This window comes from Oryctolagus cuniculus, chromosome 14, assembly GCF_964237555.1.
Source record: "Oryctolagus cuniculus chromosome 14, mOryCun1.1, whole genome shotgun sequence".
NCBI lineage: Eukaryota > Metazoa > Chordata > Mammalia > Lagomorpha > Leporidae > Oryctolagus > Oryctolagus cuniculus.
In genome coordinates, this window is record NC_091445.1 from 16206762 (window position 1) to 16222130 (window position 15369).

At 54.3% G+C, this 15369-nt stretch overlaps 1 protein-coding gene across 2 annotated transcripts; it reads left to right on the plus strand.

Annotated features, from left to right (window-relative positions):
• Nucleotides 1-502: 502 nt before the first annotated feature.
• NR2F1 (nuclear receptor subfamily 2 group F member 1) lies at nt 503-10143 on the plus strand. Of its 2 annotated transcripts, XM_070056458.1 has the most exons (4): nt 1199-1274; nt 2622-2730; nt 3423-3950; nt 9080-10143. In XM_070056458.1, exons 2-4 carry the CDS (start codon nt 2718-2720, stop codon nt 9358-9360), a joined length of 822 nt encoding a protein of 273 aa, XP_069912559.1. In that variant the 5' UTR covers nt 1199-1274; nt 2622-2717; the 3' UTR covers nt 9361-10143. The 2 variants fall into 2 exon arrangements, with proteins under 2 accessions (XP_051709965.2, XP_069912559.1); XM_051854005.2 differs by lacking the exons at nt 1199-1274; nt 2622-2730 and adding an exon at nt 503-987.
• Nucleotides 10144-15369: the final 5226 nt, after the last annotated feature.

Genomic DNA, 15369 nt, shown 5'->3' on the forward strand with positions numbered 1-15369 from the left:
CCCGGCGCTGCGCCCCGCGCCGCTCCCGGCTGCCGCCTGTGCCATTTCTGATTTTGCAACTTGGGGAAGAAGAAAAAAGCGAGAGAAGGGAGCCTGCTCGCCGGGGGGTGGGGAGGGGGGGGAAGGAGAGCGTGGCCCCCCCAGGATCGGAGCGCGGGGGGGAAGCGGGCGAGGGGAGCAGGGGTGTTGGGGGGGGAGCCTGAGAGCCTGGGGGGGCTGCAAAAAAGAGAGAAAGAAAACAGCAGGAACCACAACAAAACGCCAGCAGGGCGGGCGGGCGCGCGGCAGCAGCGGGGCGGCCGAGGCAGGAGCGGCGGCGGCGGCGGCGGCGGCGGCGGCGGAGGCAGCGGCCGGTGCCCGGCTCGGGCTCGGCTCCGGCGACCCCGGGGCGCCCGGCGGGCCCCCCGCCCCCTCCCCCTCCCCCCTTCCCCTTCCCCTTCCCCTCCCAGCGCGCCCGCGCGCCCCGCGGCCCTCGGCGAGCAGCTCGGCTCCCCCCAGCGCTCCCCGGGCCCAAAGATATGGCAATGGTAGTTAGCAGCTGGCGAGATCCGCAGGACGACGTGGCCGGGGGCAACCCCGGCGGCCCCAACCCCGCAGCGCAGGCGGCCCGCGGCGGCGGCGGCGGCGGCGGCGCCGGCGAGCAGCAGCAGCAGGCGGGCTCCGGTGCGCCGCACACGCCGCAGACCCCGGGCCAGCCCGGAGCGCCCGCCACCCCCGGCACGGCGGGGGACAAGGGCCAGGGCCCGCCCGGCTCGGGCCAGAGCCAGCAGCACATCGAGTGCGTGGTGTGCGGGGACAAGTCGAGCGGCAAGCACTACGGCCAATTCACCTGCGAGGGCTGCAAAAGTTTCTTCAAGAGGAGCGTCCGCAGGAACTTAACTTACACATGCCGTGCCAACAGGAACTGTCCCATCGACCAGCACCACCGCAACCAGTGCCAATACTGCCGCCTCAAGAAGTGCCTCAAAGTGGGCATGAGGCGGGAAGGTGAATATCTCCTCTCTGCCTCTCTCCCCGCGCCTCGCCCGCCTGCTCCTCCCCGCCCCGGCTCCCTTCCTCGCTCTCCCGCCGGCCGGGGCCCGGCCCGGCTTCCCCCCGTCCCCCCGCGCCGTCCCCCCGCCCTCCCCGGCTCGCAGCCGCTGCCTCCCCCTCCCGGCCTGCGCGGCTCTCCCCGGCTCCCCACCCCGCCCGCTGCCTGCTCTGCGCCGAGTCCCTGGATGGATCCCTCCCTCCCTGCGCCTCGGCTGTGCCCGCCGCGCGTCTCCTTCCCGCGTGTGCGTGAGGATGCTCGGGGCTGTGCTGGCATGAACTCGGGCAGGGCTGCTGGTCACCCCCCCCCCAAAACGCTGTGTGTGTGTTCGTGTGTGTGTGTGTGTGTGTGTGTTTCATTGCACTTTCCCCTTCCCCTCTTCATCGCCTTTATTTAAAACGGGGGAGGGCTGGGGGGCTGGAGGACTCCGAGCTGGAGATTCATTGCTGCCATCATCCTTTTGGAAGCCTAGCCTGGAAAAAGAGGAGTGAGATTTATGGCACTTGTAGGTCTAATTAGGGGGGAAGGGGGGCTTCTGGCCCCTCCACTGGTTCCCTGTCCTCCTCACCGAGCAGGGGCCGCCTCCTCCAGAGCCGTGGCCTTGTTTTCACCCCTCTACTTTGAAAGGAAAGTTTGTGACTGAGCCGTGCTTTCATAGTTGTGCATTTTTTTTAAAGCATGATCCTCGTTTTATTTCTTCATCAAACTCCACCCTCTGCTTAAATACTGCATACAAATTACAATTTACAACGGCATTTACCGATGCTTCTGATTTGGCCATAATGCATAGGCTGCAGCTGGCATGAGCTTCCACATCATTTAATCCCTGTGTTGTATGGGTTTGTGTTGGGTGTTTTTTTTTAATGCAACTTTTGATGTTGTATTTGGATATGGTTCATGTTCATGTGGCAAGAGATGCAGCACTTTTCTGATAAATATATTTAGCCGTGTACAGTTAAAGTTTATCTCCTAACAATCGTTAAAGATGGCTTAAAGTCAAATTAGCGAACCAGTCAATTTTGCAGAATGTAGATTGCTACTTCTGGCAATTGACTTTAAAATTATATCTTATATACCACATGAAAAGAAATTGAATTCCTTCAGATATCAAGGAGCAGGCAAACATGACGACTTCATTTCTAGCTCCAGGGAGATTGTGTAGGCATCTGAAAAACAACAACAACAACAACAACTTTGAATTGTGCTTTCAGTTAATTGAAAAATAACTGCCAATTTCAAAACTATAATTAGAAAAAAGTATTCTAGCCATTATGTTTCAAGAGCTTAAATTTCACTGGAACTTGCATTAAAATTAGAATCAATGCAAACATAAAGGGGGAACATGTACAACCTGAACTAAGACAGCTACATGGACATGGACATATCTATATTAATTTGTTTGGGGGGAGAGTTGAGTAGCCCTAACTTTTCCTAAAGTTGCTTTGTTTACATGGCAATTTAAAACGCTGGCACTGTTGAAGTAAAACATACACATTAGAGGGGGGAAAAAAAAAACTTTGGTCAGCTTTACGAACTCAAAGCTTGCTTACGTTTTGCATTCAGATGGTTAATGAATCCAGTGTTTTTGCAGTTGCAAGCTGGTGCATTCACTGGGCAAAAGCTGGCTGCAGGTTGCAGTGGCACCGCGCAGGACAGACATTAATTATATTTCCCACTTTTTTCAATAATGTTTGGCTACTGTAAGTTCAACTTTTCTCTTGGAAATTTTCAATTTTCTGTTGCTTTTAATAGTGAGAACTTTGTATGGGGCGATGGGGAGGAGGGGAGAAGAGAAGGGTGCAGGATACTTGCTGTCTACTCAGAAGTTGTAAGTGCTTAGTAGGATGTGTAACTGGTATCTATTTTAACGGTAATTCTGCAGCATTTTTTAGAGAATGGGTTTTTTTGCCTAACACTGCTAGCTTGTGGATGAAGAGGCCGCTGGGCATGCGTTTATTCGCCTAGAACCACAACCTTTCTCCAGTTTCGCCTCTTTTTTTTTTTTCTTCCTTGACCCCGATTTGTTTCATTCCGGAGGGGGTGAGTGGGGTGGGGTGTCCTTTATCTGTGTGTTCCTCCTTGGTAGCCCAGGGTTTGGGTGGCACTTCCTTGGCCACGCGGAGCTGGGGGCTCTGAAGTCAGGCCTAGTTCTGGCGGGGCTGAGGTGGCCAGGGGCTCGGGCGATGGCTGGACGGACACCCCGAGCCCTGGCGCTGGAGGACCGAGCCCCGGCTCGCACGGTGTGGGCCGGGAGTGGGAGCCAGCAGGAGAGGCGCGGGGCGCCTGTGGCTGCGGGCAGAGCTGCTGCATTGTGTCGGGTGCGCTGCGGCGCGGCGTTGTTCGCAAGCCCCCTGGATGCACATTGCCTCTTTTCTCTCTGTCTCTCCGTCAGCGGTTCAGCGAGGAAGAATGCCTCCTACCCAGCCCAATCCAGGCCAGTACGCACTCACCAACGGGGACCCCCTCAACGGCCACTGCTACCTGTCTGGCTACATCTCGCTGCTGCTGCGCGCCGAGCCCTACCCAACGTCGCGCTACGGCAGCCAGTGCATGCAGCCCAATAACATCATGGGCATCGAGAACATTTGCGAGCTGGCCGCGCGCCTGCTCTTCAGCGCCGTCGAGTGGGCCCGCAACATCCCCTTCTTCCCGGACCTGCAGATCACCGACCAAGTGTCCCTGCTGCGTCTCACCTGGAGCGAGCTATTCGTGCTCAACGCGGCCCAGTGCTCCATGCCGCTGCACGTGGCGCCGCTGCTGGCAGCCGCCGGCCTGCACGCCTCGCCCATGTCCGCCGACCGCGTCGTGGCCTTCATGGACCACATCCGCATCTTCCAGGAGCAAGTGGAGAAGCTCAAGGCGCTGCACGTCGACTCGGCCGAGTACAGCTGCCTCAAGGCCATCGTGCTGTTCACGTCAGGTGAGGCTGCGCCCGCGCGGAGGGCAGGCCGCGCCGGGAGCGAGCGCAGGCTCCGCGCCGCCGCCGCCGCCGCCACCGCCCGCGGGGCCTGGCTACCCGCGCCGCCGCCGCAGCCGCCGCCGCTGCGGGTGCGGGCGCACGAGGCCCGGCCCTTGCCGGATCGTGGGCCTGACCTGGGTCTGCGGCCCCGGCGCGGGGACGCGGCCGGGCCGCGCTGCTGCCATCTTGGGAGCGCTGCGGTGCGGGAGCCGAGGCGGCCGCCGGGGCTTACCAGGGCCTAGGTGGCCTGGCCCCCCGCGCGGGGCCGCGGCTGCGGTGGATGCGCGTGTGCGGAGAGGGGGAGGCGATGCCGCGGGCCTGCCTGGCTGCTCTGGTGTGCGGGGTGTGTGTGTGCGGGATGCGTGTGTGTGTGTGTGTGTGCGCGCGCGCGTGTGTGTGTGTGTGTGTGAGCCCGAGCTCAGCGTTTCTGGGGGAGGAGAGGGGAGGGAAGAGAACGTGGAGCTGTAGCTTCCTACTCCGTGTGCCACGCGCCGGGGATGAGTTTCCCCACACAGAGAGACACAGAGAGAGAGAGAGGAGGGAAGAGAAGAATACGCACAAATAAATCATAAATAATCCCGCTTTATGGCTGCCTGATTTTCCCTTATCGGAAACCATTCATGTTTGCAGTTTCTGAGGTTATTGAGGGTCATAAAAAACGGATTCGATCTAAACAAGAAAGATAAAAAACAAAAGCAAGATTGTAGAACCCGCAAGGATGGGTGCCTTCCCGGCCCGGAGATAAATTTCATAGCTATGCCAAACACACGAACGCTGGAAACCTAAAGGAGAGCCTTCAAAATATATCGAATTAAGTGGAGGCAGCGGTCACATGCATGTTAACAATTTCTCTTATGATAGATGGTTCAAATTAACTTCCAGGAAAGAGCATTAACGTTGCCTTTGAAGGCCTCGGGTCTGAGCCTCTGCGAACACTGCCGGCCTTTTATTATTGTAACCTGCAAGAGGCAAACATATAAACACCCGGGACAGCAGGTAATGGGGGGAGGGAATATAAACAAAGCCAGAAAGGAGGCTGGTGGGGAGCAGACTGGGTCTTGAGCCCTGCCCACTGTGGGTAGAGTTAGCGGCTGTTCTGCCACTGTTGTTGGCACTATTGTTTGTAATTCCTCCATCCGGAGAACAAATGCACCATCCTCATAAATCCATCCTGGGGCCAGGCCCTCCAAAGGCCAGATGAAACCCGTTCTTGAGCAGAGATGGAAAAAACCCCTTTCCCAAGGCCTTGCTGAGCAGTAAGCAGTGGTCTCATCTATCAATATATCTTGGCTTTCATGCGTGAAGAATCGTATTTACATTGTATTAAAATGACTCTTAAATTTGCACAATATTGTAATGTAGCAAATGTAGTATTAATATCGATCTGAGCAGCAGATAATTTATTTAGACAAGAGCGTCTCATTTGTATGCAGGGTGGCCAGAGCCATGGACCTAAGCTGCCCCTTTTACTTTCAGTGCAAATGCAGGTCTGCCTGTGAGAGAGGGAGTTATTCTTTGCGAAAGGATAGAGTGTGAACCTTAAAACAAATGGAAGATTTATTGAATAGCCTCCTCGGTGTTTGAATGCATTTTATCTTAATAAGTCTTCTTGATGGAAACGTGTTTTTCAAAAGTGACAAAGAGCCCGGGAAGCAGCGACCAGAATGCTTTAGCTCTGGCAGGCCTGGGGGCCTGGCTGGCTCTGCGCTACCCAGCTCTTTAGCCAAATTTATCAGGAAGCAAGCCAGTGTCAGGGAAGCTGGGGGTTGAAAATCGCATCCAGCGAGGTGTCTTGAAGCAGAAATGTTAACTTGGAGCTGGACAGAGGTCTACCGGAGAAAGGCCTCCCCTCCCCTTAGCCTTTCTCCCCCTAAGGGTCTTTGAACCCCCTTGACTTTGCTGATCTCCTGCCCTTTCCCAGAGAGAGAGCCGAGGACTGTGCAGGCTGCAGGGGGAACATGGTGGAATTATTCATGCTTTTTCTTTTAACTTTCCGTCCTAAAACACTCCTGTGAAAAGTGCTCCTTTTAAAAAGTTTCCCAAAGAAGTTTCCTTGAACCAAGTGTTCAAGGTGCAGGGGGTGCCTAGAAGTGAACAATAACATTATTTTGTTGGAGAATTGAAAGCGGAATATCTGAAAATGGAAATAGAGCTGTCAGTAGTAATTCACCCCTCCTCCTCCCTACAACACGTTTCCACTTTTGACTAAACTTGTTTTGATTGCCAGCCAGAAGGGAATTCATGGGAAGCCTTCTCAAAGTCATCCAACTTTTAAGCAAACTTTGAATGATGGAAAAGACAGTTTTAGACATATTGTCCAACGTGGTTTGCTCTGGTTAAGTATTTGAAGCTGGCACGGGGGTCCCCCGTGGTGGTTTTCACATTTGGCCTCCGGATGCTATGTTTAATCCTTAATATTCTGGACAGCATCCAAGGACTAGGTCATGACCTGAACTTACTTTTTTTAAAAAAATTTTTTTCATTAATTCACACACCTAAATATTCCTTCAAATAAATGAGACCTTCTCTGAAAAGAGCCATCTAGTTAACATAAATACAATAAATCCATTTTCTGTACAATAATAACTTTGATTTCTAGTTATGGCAGCTGATTACATCTACATTTCCTGAACACTAAACTCTTGTGAATGCACAACATGAAATACATTCTCTGCACTACAAAGGCTAAGCCAGGAGGGCCTCGGCAGTAATGGTTATTTATTTACATAATTTCTTTTCCATACACTGTAGAAGAAATATTGAGGGTTCCCACATTGACACTACCATATAAAAAGTGAGACATGGATTGTGCACATTCTGCCTCCTTTTCTTATCTGGAGTATAACTCACACACACCCCCCGCCCCCGCTCACCTCGCTTTGCCACCATAACCCACCCCCCAGTTGATCTGAGGGCTCTTGCCTTCTGTCCACAGTTGGGGGAATCCTGTGTGTTGGGGGGTGGGGGCAGTGAATGAATACTCAGAGTAGGAAGCCAGGCCAGAACCAGGGCTCTTGCCGGAAGGAGGCCACAGGGCTGGCCGGCTGGTACCTGGCAGGTGGGCCCAGCTACAGACCTCCCACCTCCCAAGGAGGAAAGAAACCGAAGGAGCTAGCATAAGGCCTAAGCACACTTTAACTGGGCTTCTCCCTTGGAGTGGCTTATCCAGGAGTTGGGGAAGTGACCTTGCTCTCTGGGGATTTTAGTTGTAAATATCAGAGAAATATTTTACTAATTGGAAGGGATGCCAAATGGGTCTTTAAAAAAACCTGCTGGGGTATAAGTGGGTCCTTTTCCTTTTGCATTGTGTGGGCCTGAAAGTGATTCCTGGCATAATGGGCGGATAATACATGGAAAGCAAGACATTTGTAAATATGTAAATATGCCTTGCAGGATTGCCTTGCAGGGGGCCAGGTTAGCAAGGCCAAGGCAGACTTCTAGGTCCATATTCTGAGCAGCAAGGCCCTCCTACCTCCGCAAAAAAGCTCCTGTCCTGGCCCTGCTAGCCATAAAATCTCCCTGGCTCCCCAAGTCAAGGCATTGTGGATGTACCCAGCCAACTGGCTGGAGTAATTAGACATCTGAGGAGAGCCCAGTCTAGCTCCGAGGTCAAAGGGGACTTGCCTCAGAAGTTCTTGAATTATCACTAGTTTTATTTGTATTTTTGCTCGAGGCCATTGCCTTGTAGATGAAGGTATCAGAATGCTTTGTAAATCCCAGTTCTTGAAATATAAGGACATAAAACTGGCAATGCAGCAGACACAGGTTTTGCTTTGAATCATTTGTTGTGTCTTCTTGGGGTCACACTTGCCCATTCACAATTATACAGTGTCCTTTTGGGGCTATTGCCATGCATGAATTTCCCCCCAGATCTATATATTAGCAAACTCTGCCTTTGATCTCTACTCAACCTCCTGACTGGCTAAGGGCTCCTCTGTGATCTTCCTGTTTTTAAAATATTTATTATTAATATAAGAAACAACATGGGTATTTGGACTAGGAGAGGAAGTCTTCACTCGGTCCTGTAATTGTACCTTCCTCTCCATTTGCTTGCCTCTGGTTAGTTGGCATTGTGTAATCCGCTGTCTTGAAATATTTTTAGAGGACCAGGAAGGGCCTTGGTTGACAGGAGATAAGCACGCATTTTAAGATGCTGCCATTGTGTGGAGGTGCCTTTTTCTCCTTTGGTCTTGCCACAGGAAGCCCATCGCCCCCCAAATTCCCCCCTCTACTCCGCACCCCCTGGAGCTGAAGCTGCTGCAGCCCAGCTTTGTGTCTGATCCCTGAAGATGTCTCCTTTCCACAGCCTGGAGTAACTGAGCCACCTTCCTCCTGCTTATTACACAGTTTACAGAAATGTGACCAATTTTCAATTACTTGATCAGAGGCACAGATAGCAGCGTGCGCCCTCACCAAGGATTTGCTGCACAGTCCTTGCTTGCATAGATAGCGGATCTCAAATTCTATATTGCTAAAGCCTGGGCTTGATCTGATTCCAGGCACTCCCTCCCATGTGGTTCTTCACTCCCCAATCTCAGTTCTCCTGGAGGTTTCTGGCTGGGGTCATCTGGGCTTGGGAGGGGACCCTCAGGGGGCTTCAAGCACTGCCTGCAGGCTTCGTATTGCTTCAGGGACCCTCTGCACCCCGAAATCAGGTGCAAAGGTGGCAAAAGTCCTCCCTTTAATGAGCACAGCCAGAAAGATGCTCCCCGCCGGCCGAGGACAGGATGCTGCACACAGCAAACATGGCTTCAGCATCGTACATTATTTAATCCAAAGGTGAAAGAGGAAAAACAAAGAGGTTGCTGCCTCCACAGGCCTGTGCCTCTCACCCTCTCCCGCTCCCCTAGGCTAGCCGGGGGGTTGATTTATTTTTATTTATGTGGGGGCTGGGAGGAGGGAGAACTCAAGTAGGGAGTGGGGAGGCATGGGGGGATTTCTTTTATTTTTTCCTTCTATTTCTGCTTTTTCCCTTTCTCTTTAAGCATAATCATAGTGATAATGGCTTGTTGTTCGTGCCTTTGCTGCTCCCTGGCCTAACTGTGTGCGTCCTCTCCCTGTCTCTGTGGCTCCTGCGGCTGCTGGGGCAGACGCCTGTGGCCTGTCGGATGCCGCCCACATCGAGAGCCTGCAGGAGAAGTCGCAGTGCGCGCTGGAGGAGTATGTGAGGAGCCAGTACCCGAACCAGCCCAGCCGCTTCGGCAAACTGCTGCTGCGGCTGCCGTCGCTGCGCACCGTGTCCTCCTCTGTCATCGAGCAGCTCTTCTTCGTCCGTTTGGTAGGTAAAACCCCCATCGAAACTCTCATCCGCGATATGCTGCTATCCGGGAGCAGCTTCAACTGGCCTTACATGTCCATCCAGTGCTCCTAGACCTTGGGCGCTACCCGCCTGTCCCCGCCCCCCGCTTAGAGACTCTGAGGACGCGCCGGGGGCCAAGGACTGCGAAGCCTCCTCGGGGACACCGGGCGGCTGACCCGGGTGCGGTGGGCCAGGCAGGCCGGGCAGGGGGTGGGGAGGAGGGCCAGGGCAATAACAGCCCACCCTGCAGACATGCAACCTGAGCTGCAAACCAGGAGAAAAAGACTCTTTTAGGATCAGATCTGTGAGCACGATGGAAAAGAAAGGAAAAGGACCTTGTGTCGTGGTGAGGAAAAGAGGAAAAAAAAATGTTGGAAGAGAGGACCATGAGAATTTTAATAAACCAGAAGGAGACGAATGGACCTTCCAGGATTTATTGTGGACGGATGTGGATATATTCTGTACAGAAAACAACACATATGGAAGTGGACTGAATCCTATGTAGAAACACACACACACCGAACATTCTTATTCATTTTGTAAAATACTAGTCTTTATTTTCATTTTTTGTAAAATTTAAACATCGTATGCGCATAAAGAAAAAAAAGGAAACAAGAATTAGGGGAAAATAACATTTTCCAAATAATTATAAAAAAAACTGTCCTGTGTCTATGTATCTATATCTGTTTTGTATTTTTTTCTGGTTCCAAACCAGATTTCCTGTGATTCTATACTAATAATTTTTGATATAACCCTTTGCTTCTTATAATGAGTGCGATATATGTTGTCCAGGCTGTTCTTCAAGAATTAAAATTGAAGTGAAAATTTAAACAAAAATAAAAGAATTTAGCAAAACCCATGTGTCTGGTTGCTTGACAGATGTCATCCGTGCAAGAGAAACCCCTGATTCATTTCCACTTAAGCCATGACTAGAGTTGGGGTCTCTTTGGGGGTGGGGGTGTCACTTTTAAGGCCCAGCACCAAGTTGGCTAAAGCCCAGCGGCTGCCTGGGGTTTGGGAATGCCGAAGGTCAGGCTCTGAGTGGGATGTGGCCTGCGGGGAGCGCAGGGCGCCAAGGTCTGGGGGCCATAGCCCTGGAGAATCTGCGGCCGGGTGCGCAGCTGGGCCGTGCGCTGGGGCAGGCGGGGTCGCGCGGGGGCCGAGTCTGCGGCGTGTGCGGCTCGGGGCGCAGCCTGCTTCGGGGCCTCAGTGGCAGCACTCAGGGCCTGACGGCAGGTTGGCACTTGCTGGGCTGGAGAGGCTGAGGAAGGGCGCGCAAGGTCAGGCGTGGCGGGGGCGCGAGGAAGCGGGCTACTCAGAGGCCTCTGAACCCTTGCGCGTGCTTATGAGGGCCGCTGGAAGGTCCCGCCGCCGTCCACCAGCCCCCATCTCTAGAATTGTCTCGGCGCTGTGAATTCTGGCTTTGCTGGCTGTGGTTTGCCCTCGGTCTAGCCCCTGTAACAGGTTCCCAAGACGCCCCCGCCTCACCCTTCCGTAACCTCGCCCCCGACCGTGGCACTTAGGGGATGGACCCGGAACTTGGGTGCCGGGGAGCTGGGCTGTAGCAGGGTCTTCCAGGAGCAGCCACTGGTCCCTAGTGGCCGCGTGAGGGCACAAGCCTCCCCAAGAGGCCGCTTGTCAGGTGCGCGTGGGGGGCCGCTCTCTATAACAGCTTTCCAAGTATGAATGTTTTATAGGATCCGAGCCGGCAGTGTGAGAACACACACTGCCAAGGGAGCTCTTTCTTAACGTATTAATAAAGCCAGATCTGTTAAAAATACCCCATCTACCCCTCTCCTTCCCCTAGCCCGACAATGGCCCGGATGAGATGAGGGAAAGTCACTGGCAAGGTTTTGCGTTCAATATGATGTCTACAAATCTGCTGCCCACCCCCACCCCCCAAGCGCCCACGAAAGAGGCACTGACAAGCTCCCATACAACCACTCGCTGGAGGGTTTTAATACTCCGGGTGCAGTGCAGCGTGGGCAGTGCGGGGCCCACTGGGAGGAAGACCCTGGGGGTCAGCGACCCGCAGCCCTGGGCTAGGGAGGCAAGGCAGAGAAGCCGTGGAGCCTCTCCAGGCCATCAGGGTCACCTGGCTCTGGGCGCATTCTCCGCACCCCGCCCAGGGAGGACATCTTTGGGCCTTTGTCGACTTTCCTGCAGATTGGACACCTGAGTCAGGAGCGGGTGGAGGCGAGGTCCCTCGTTAACTCCTGGCAGCCTCCCAGGAAGTGCCAGGCGCCCTGCTTGGCGGACCGGCCGTCCGGATGGATGGGCGCGGAGCGTGGACCCTGGGCTGGGCTGGGCTGCACCTGGGGCGCCGAGGGGGAGGGGAGACGCTCTCCCTCTCACCCGGCTTCCCTGCCTTTCTCGAAATGAGATGTAAATATATTCATTACAGTGTGATCCCTCTGATGAAAACAGATAAACATTTTCGTAGGTCGGGAACGTACTTTTCAATTAATCTCAATATGGAGGCCCAAACACTAGCGTGGAGACTGGCGCGCGAGCCGATGCCCAAGGCCCACGCTGCACTTGCACGGGTTCGGGAGGTGACCGCGGTAACCTGGCTCTTCCTAGACTGGGCCGGAGCCTGGCCCGCGGCCTGGGAGGAGCCGGCGACCTTTCCCAGTCAATGGCCAGCGCGCACAGCTATGGAGGCGTAGACTCCCTGGAGGACTCGTCTGGGAGCCTGGAGGCCCTGGGACTTCGGGGACAGGGCGCCCGCGGGCGCGGCGGCCCGTCGGGGGACCACGGGGAGTGAAATGTACCCTCTGCCACCTCCTCCGTGGGTAGGGAGGCCCCCTCCCCTGCATTCCCACAGGGAGAGACAGTAGCCAGTGCGGGCCCAGAGACTCCGTGTGGCTCTTTCAGAGAAAGACGGAGCTTCTTGGGGATCAGGGGTCACGTGGGCGCCCCCCGCCGGTCCGGACTGGCCGTGCGAGGCCGAGGCTCTGCCCTCCGCCCGAGCGCAGACTGCGCTGCGGATCTGCTAGCGCTGAGGCCGAGATGGTAGCATCCCAGCCTCGGGTTCCGCTTTCTGACAGTTGGGCTGGCCGGGGGCGCGGCCCGAGGTCTCCTCCTAGGGCAGAGGGGCCGGCCCCTGGAGTGACCAGGCGGCCGGGCTCAGGGTACAAGGCCTTCCCAGGCCCTGGTTGCCGCTGCGGCCCAGGACCTGGGCAGGAGGCGAGCTGGAGCAGGACTAGACGCCGCTGCCTGGGTGGCCGCAGGGAGGCCGCCGAGCGGCGAGCCCGCCTCCTTGCCAAGCGCCAGGGGGAGCCGTGGACCCCGGGTGTGGAGCCGCAGGCAGAGGTGGGGCCCGCGGCCCTGCCTGGCCTGCCCGGAGCTGTCGCAGCACTCAGGAGCCCAGAGAGCAGAGCTGGGCTAAGTGGGCGAAGTGGAACCGAGGGGCTCCCCAGAAGGGGGATGTCCATCTTGAAATGGTCTGGGACCTAGGAAAGTCCAGCACTGTCTTTCCTAACCCACGCACTTGCGGGACAGCTGAGAACTTCAGGGGTTCTGGAGTCACTTTAAACTATATTCGCCATAACGTTTGCCAAAAACATCAGTGCTCGCCTTCGCAATCGCCAGAGAGGGAGGCTGCGCCTCATCCGCTGGGGTTCAAGGTCTGGCCGCCCCCCCCCCCCAAAGGGATGACCTTTGCCCTCGCACGCAAGTCCCTATCTGGTACCAGAACGGTTGGAAGTCCAGGGCTGGGGACAGCGGCGTCTCTGGCCCATCAGCTACTCAGGCGTAAGGGACGCTGCCCTTCCGGTTGGTCCACGCTCTGCCTCCGGGAGATTCAGGGAGGCCGCGCCACGGAGCCTTGCGCTCGGGAGCATTGCGGATCTGGAGCTGCGTCCATCTAAGTCCACCTGGGCTTTAAAAAAGCGTGCAAAAAAAAGTTTATTTTTTAAAAAAATCTCTCTCCTCTTCCTCCACGCGCAAGCACGCCTTACATTTCCTACAGTGGCTGAATCGCCTCCCGTGAGCCCTGCGATTCCTCAGAGCAAATCACCTGAACGCGTCTGCAAATAGGAAAACGAGAGCAGCGCAGGGAGGGAGTTGTGGGGAACACAAGTGAGGACTCATAAAACTCTTGTTAAAGGGCCTGCTCAGGATCCGTGGCGTCACCGGGCCTTTCACTTGGAAAGCCAAAGAGTTGTATTCCTAAATGAGTTAAAGACCCATTTACCTCTGTCGTGTTCTATTCATCAAGCCACAAGTTGAGAGTTCCTAACATGAAACTATTTGTTTGCTTACACAACCAGCTGGGCGCAATTTCACGTCTGAGATATCTATCTGAAAGCGCCTCTCATTTATTATCTCTCCTTGTCAGCGAATCCATTTTGCAGCTCCCCCTCCCCGCTTTGGAGTTTATTTACTTACTTATTTGTTTGTTTGATTAGAGTGGGACTTCTTTGCCTGGGAGGACCTAGGACTGGACCGCGCTCTGCAGAGGCTGCTGCGCCCAGGGCGCGTGGCCTTGGGGGTCGCAGAGACGCGTCCGCGACCCTAGCTGACCCCGACCGCCAGGGTGCAGGGTGGGCTCTGGCAGGGCCTGGCCTGACACTGCAGAGCTGCTATTGTCCTGGGACGTCCTTTCTGTTAGCCTCAACCACCTGTACGAGGAGGGGGGCGGGTGTGGAGGGAGGCCCGGGAGCCTTTCTCAGAGATGGGGGCCCGAGATGCGGATTTCAGAAATGCGTTCACAAAGCCTCACCTAGTCCCTTGGGGCCAATTTCTTCTCCCGGGCCCGGAACACAGAGTGAGGAACCAAGATGTAAATAGTTGCGTGATGGGTTGGGGGAGGGGGGCCGCGCATTTATTGTGTGTGCGGAGGGAAGAAGGCCTGCACGTGGTTTCAATTTTGAAGCACAAAGAAATAACATGCAATGCAGAAAATAGGTTTATGAATGTAATTGAGAGGAAAGAAAACAATTAACACGGTGCAAGGTTGCACACACTCCCTTCTGCAGCCCTCGCCTCCGCTGCTACCCCAATTTTGAGAAATCCGGATCACATGAATAGTGAGTCTAGGCAGTTGGATCTGGCTGACCAGGGAACCCCTGACGGGGATCTCGGGTGATGGCTGGATAATGCTGTCTGTCCATTTCCCACTGTGCCAAGGCCTCCTTTCCCCAGGCTGAGAGCAGGGGATCCAATCCCCAGGTCCCCTGAACGAAATATTCCCAGTTGTAAAGGAAAGGAGAAAGGATGACTGGAGGGGAAAGGGAGGAAGAGATATAGCGAGGGATTTCTCTAAGTCCAGGCTGGTCTCCACAAGCTATCCTATTGTGTTGATTTAGGAAGACATTTGCTGTATATAACGTTTAAGGCTGATAATATCATTGCGCAGCCAGATAAATAAAGCGTTGGCCCAGCGGTGGGGTCAGCGATCGATCTCTGGGCTCAGAGGAAAAAGGAGAGACAGGGTCGTGCGCGAGGCTCTGTCTGTGTGCTTGTCAGCCGGCGTGCAGGAGCCCGAATGTGTGTGTGAGCGTCAGGGTGCGCGCGCGCGCGCGGGCACCAACTCTTCAGCTGGCCAAGAGGCTCATTAGCATTCCTAACCCATGGACCTACGCTGACAACTAACAGAGATATCCCGCTCACCACCAGGCCTCCTCTCCTTTTGTCTTCAGATCTGGAGGAGAAAAAGATTTCTCCATTGAAGCTGGAACCTGAACTTCTATGTAGTTTTTGGAGAGTCAGTGGATTAAAAAAAATAGATATATCAGGATTTTGCCTGATCTTTCACTCTGCTTTAAAAAAACTTCCCTCCTAAAAAGGGGAACTTTTTTTTTTTTTGCCTTTCTCTCTCAAAGTGCAATATGCTTGTTGAAACCCCAAGCTTAAAGGGAAGAAAAATCCTCTGAATATATTTTGCCATTTCTCCTTGTTGACAGGAAGAGAGGTGGATGTTTATATGGCTGGCTCACATACATACATGAAGCTGGTACTTTGAGTTAAAGCTTTCTGGAACACAGAAACCAGGGGTTGTTTGAGCTTTTGATTTCTCTCTTCTGTTCGACTCTGTTTTGTTATGAGATAAAACTCATTTTGTTTTCTATAATAAAC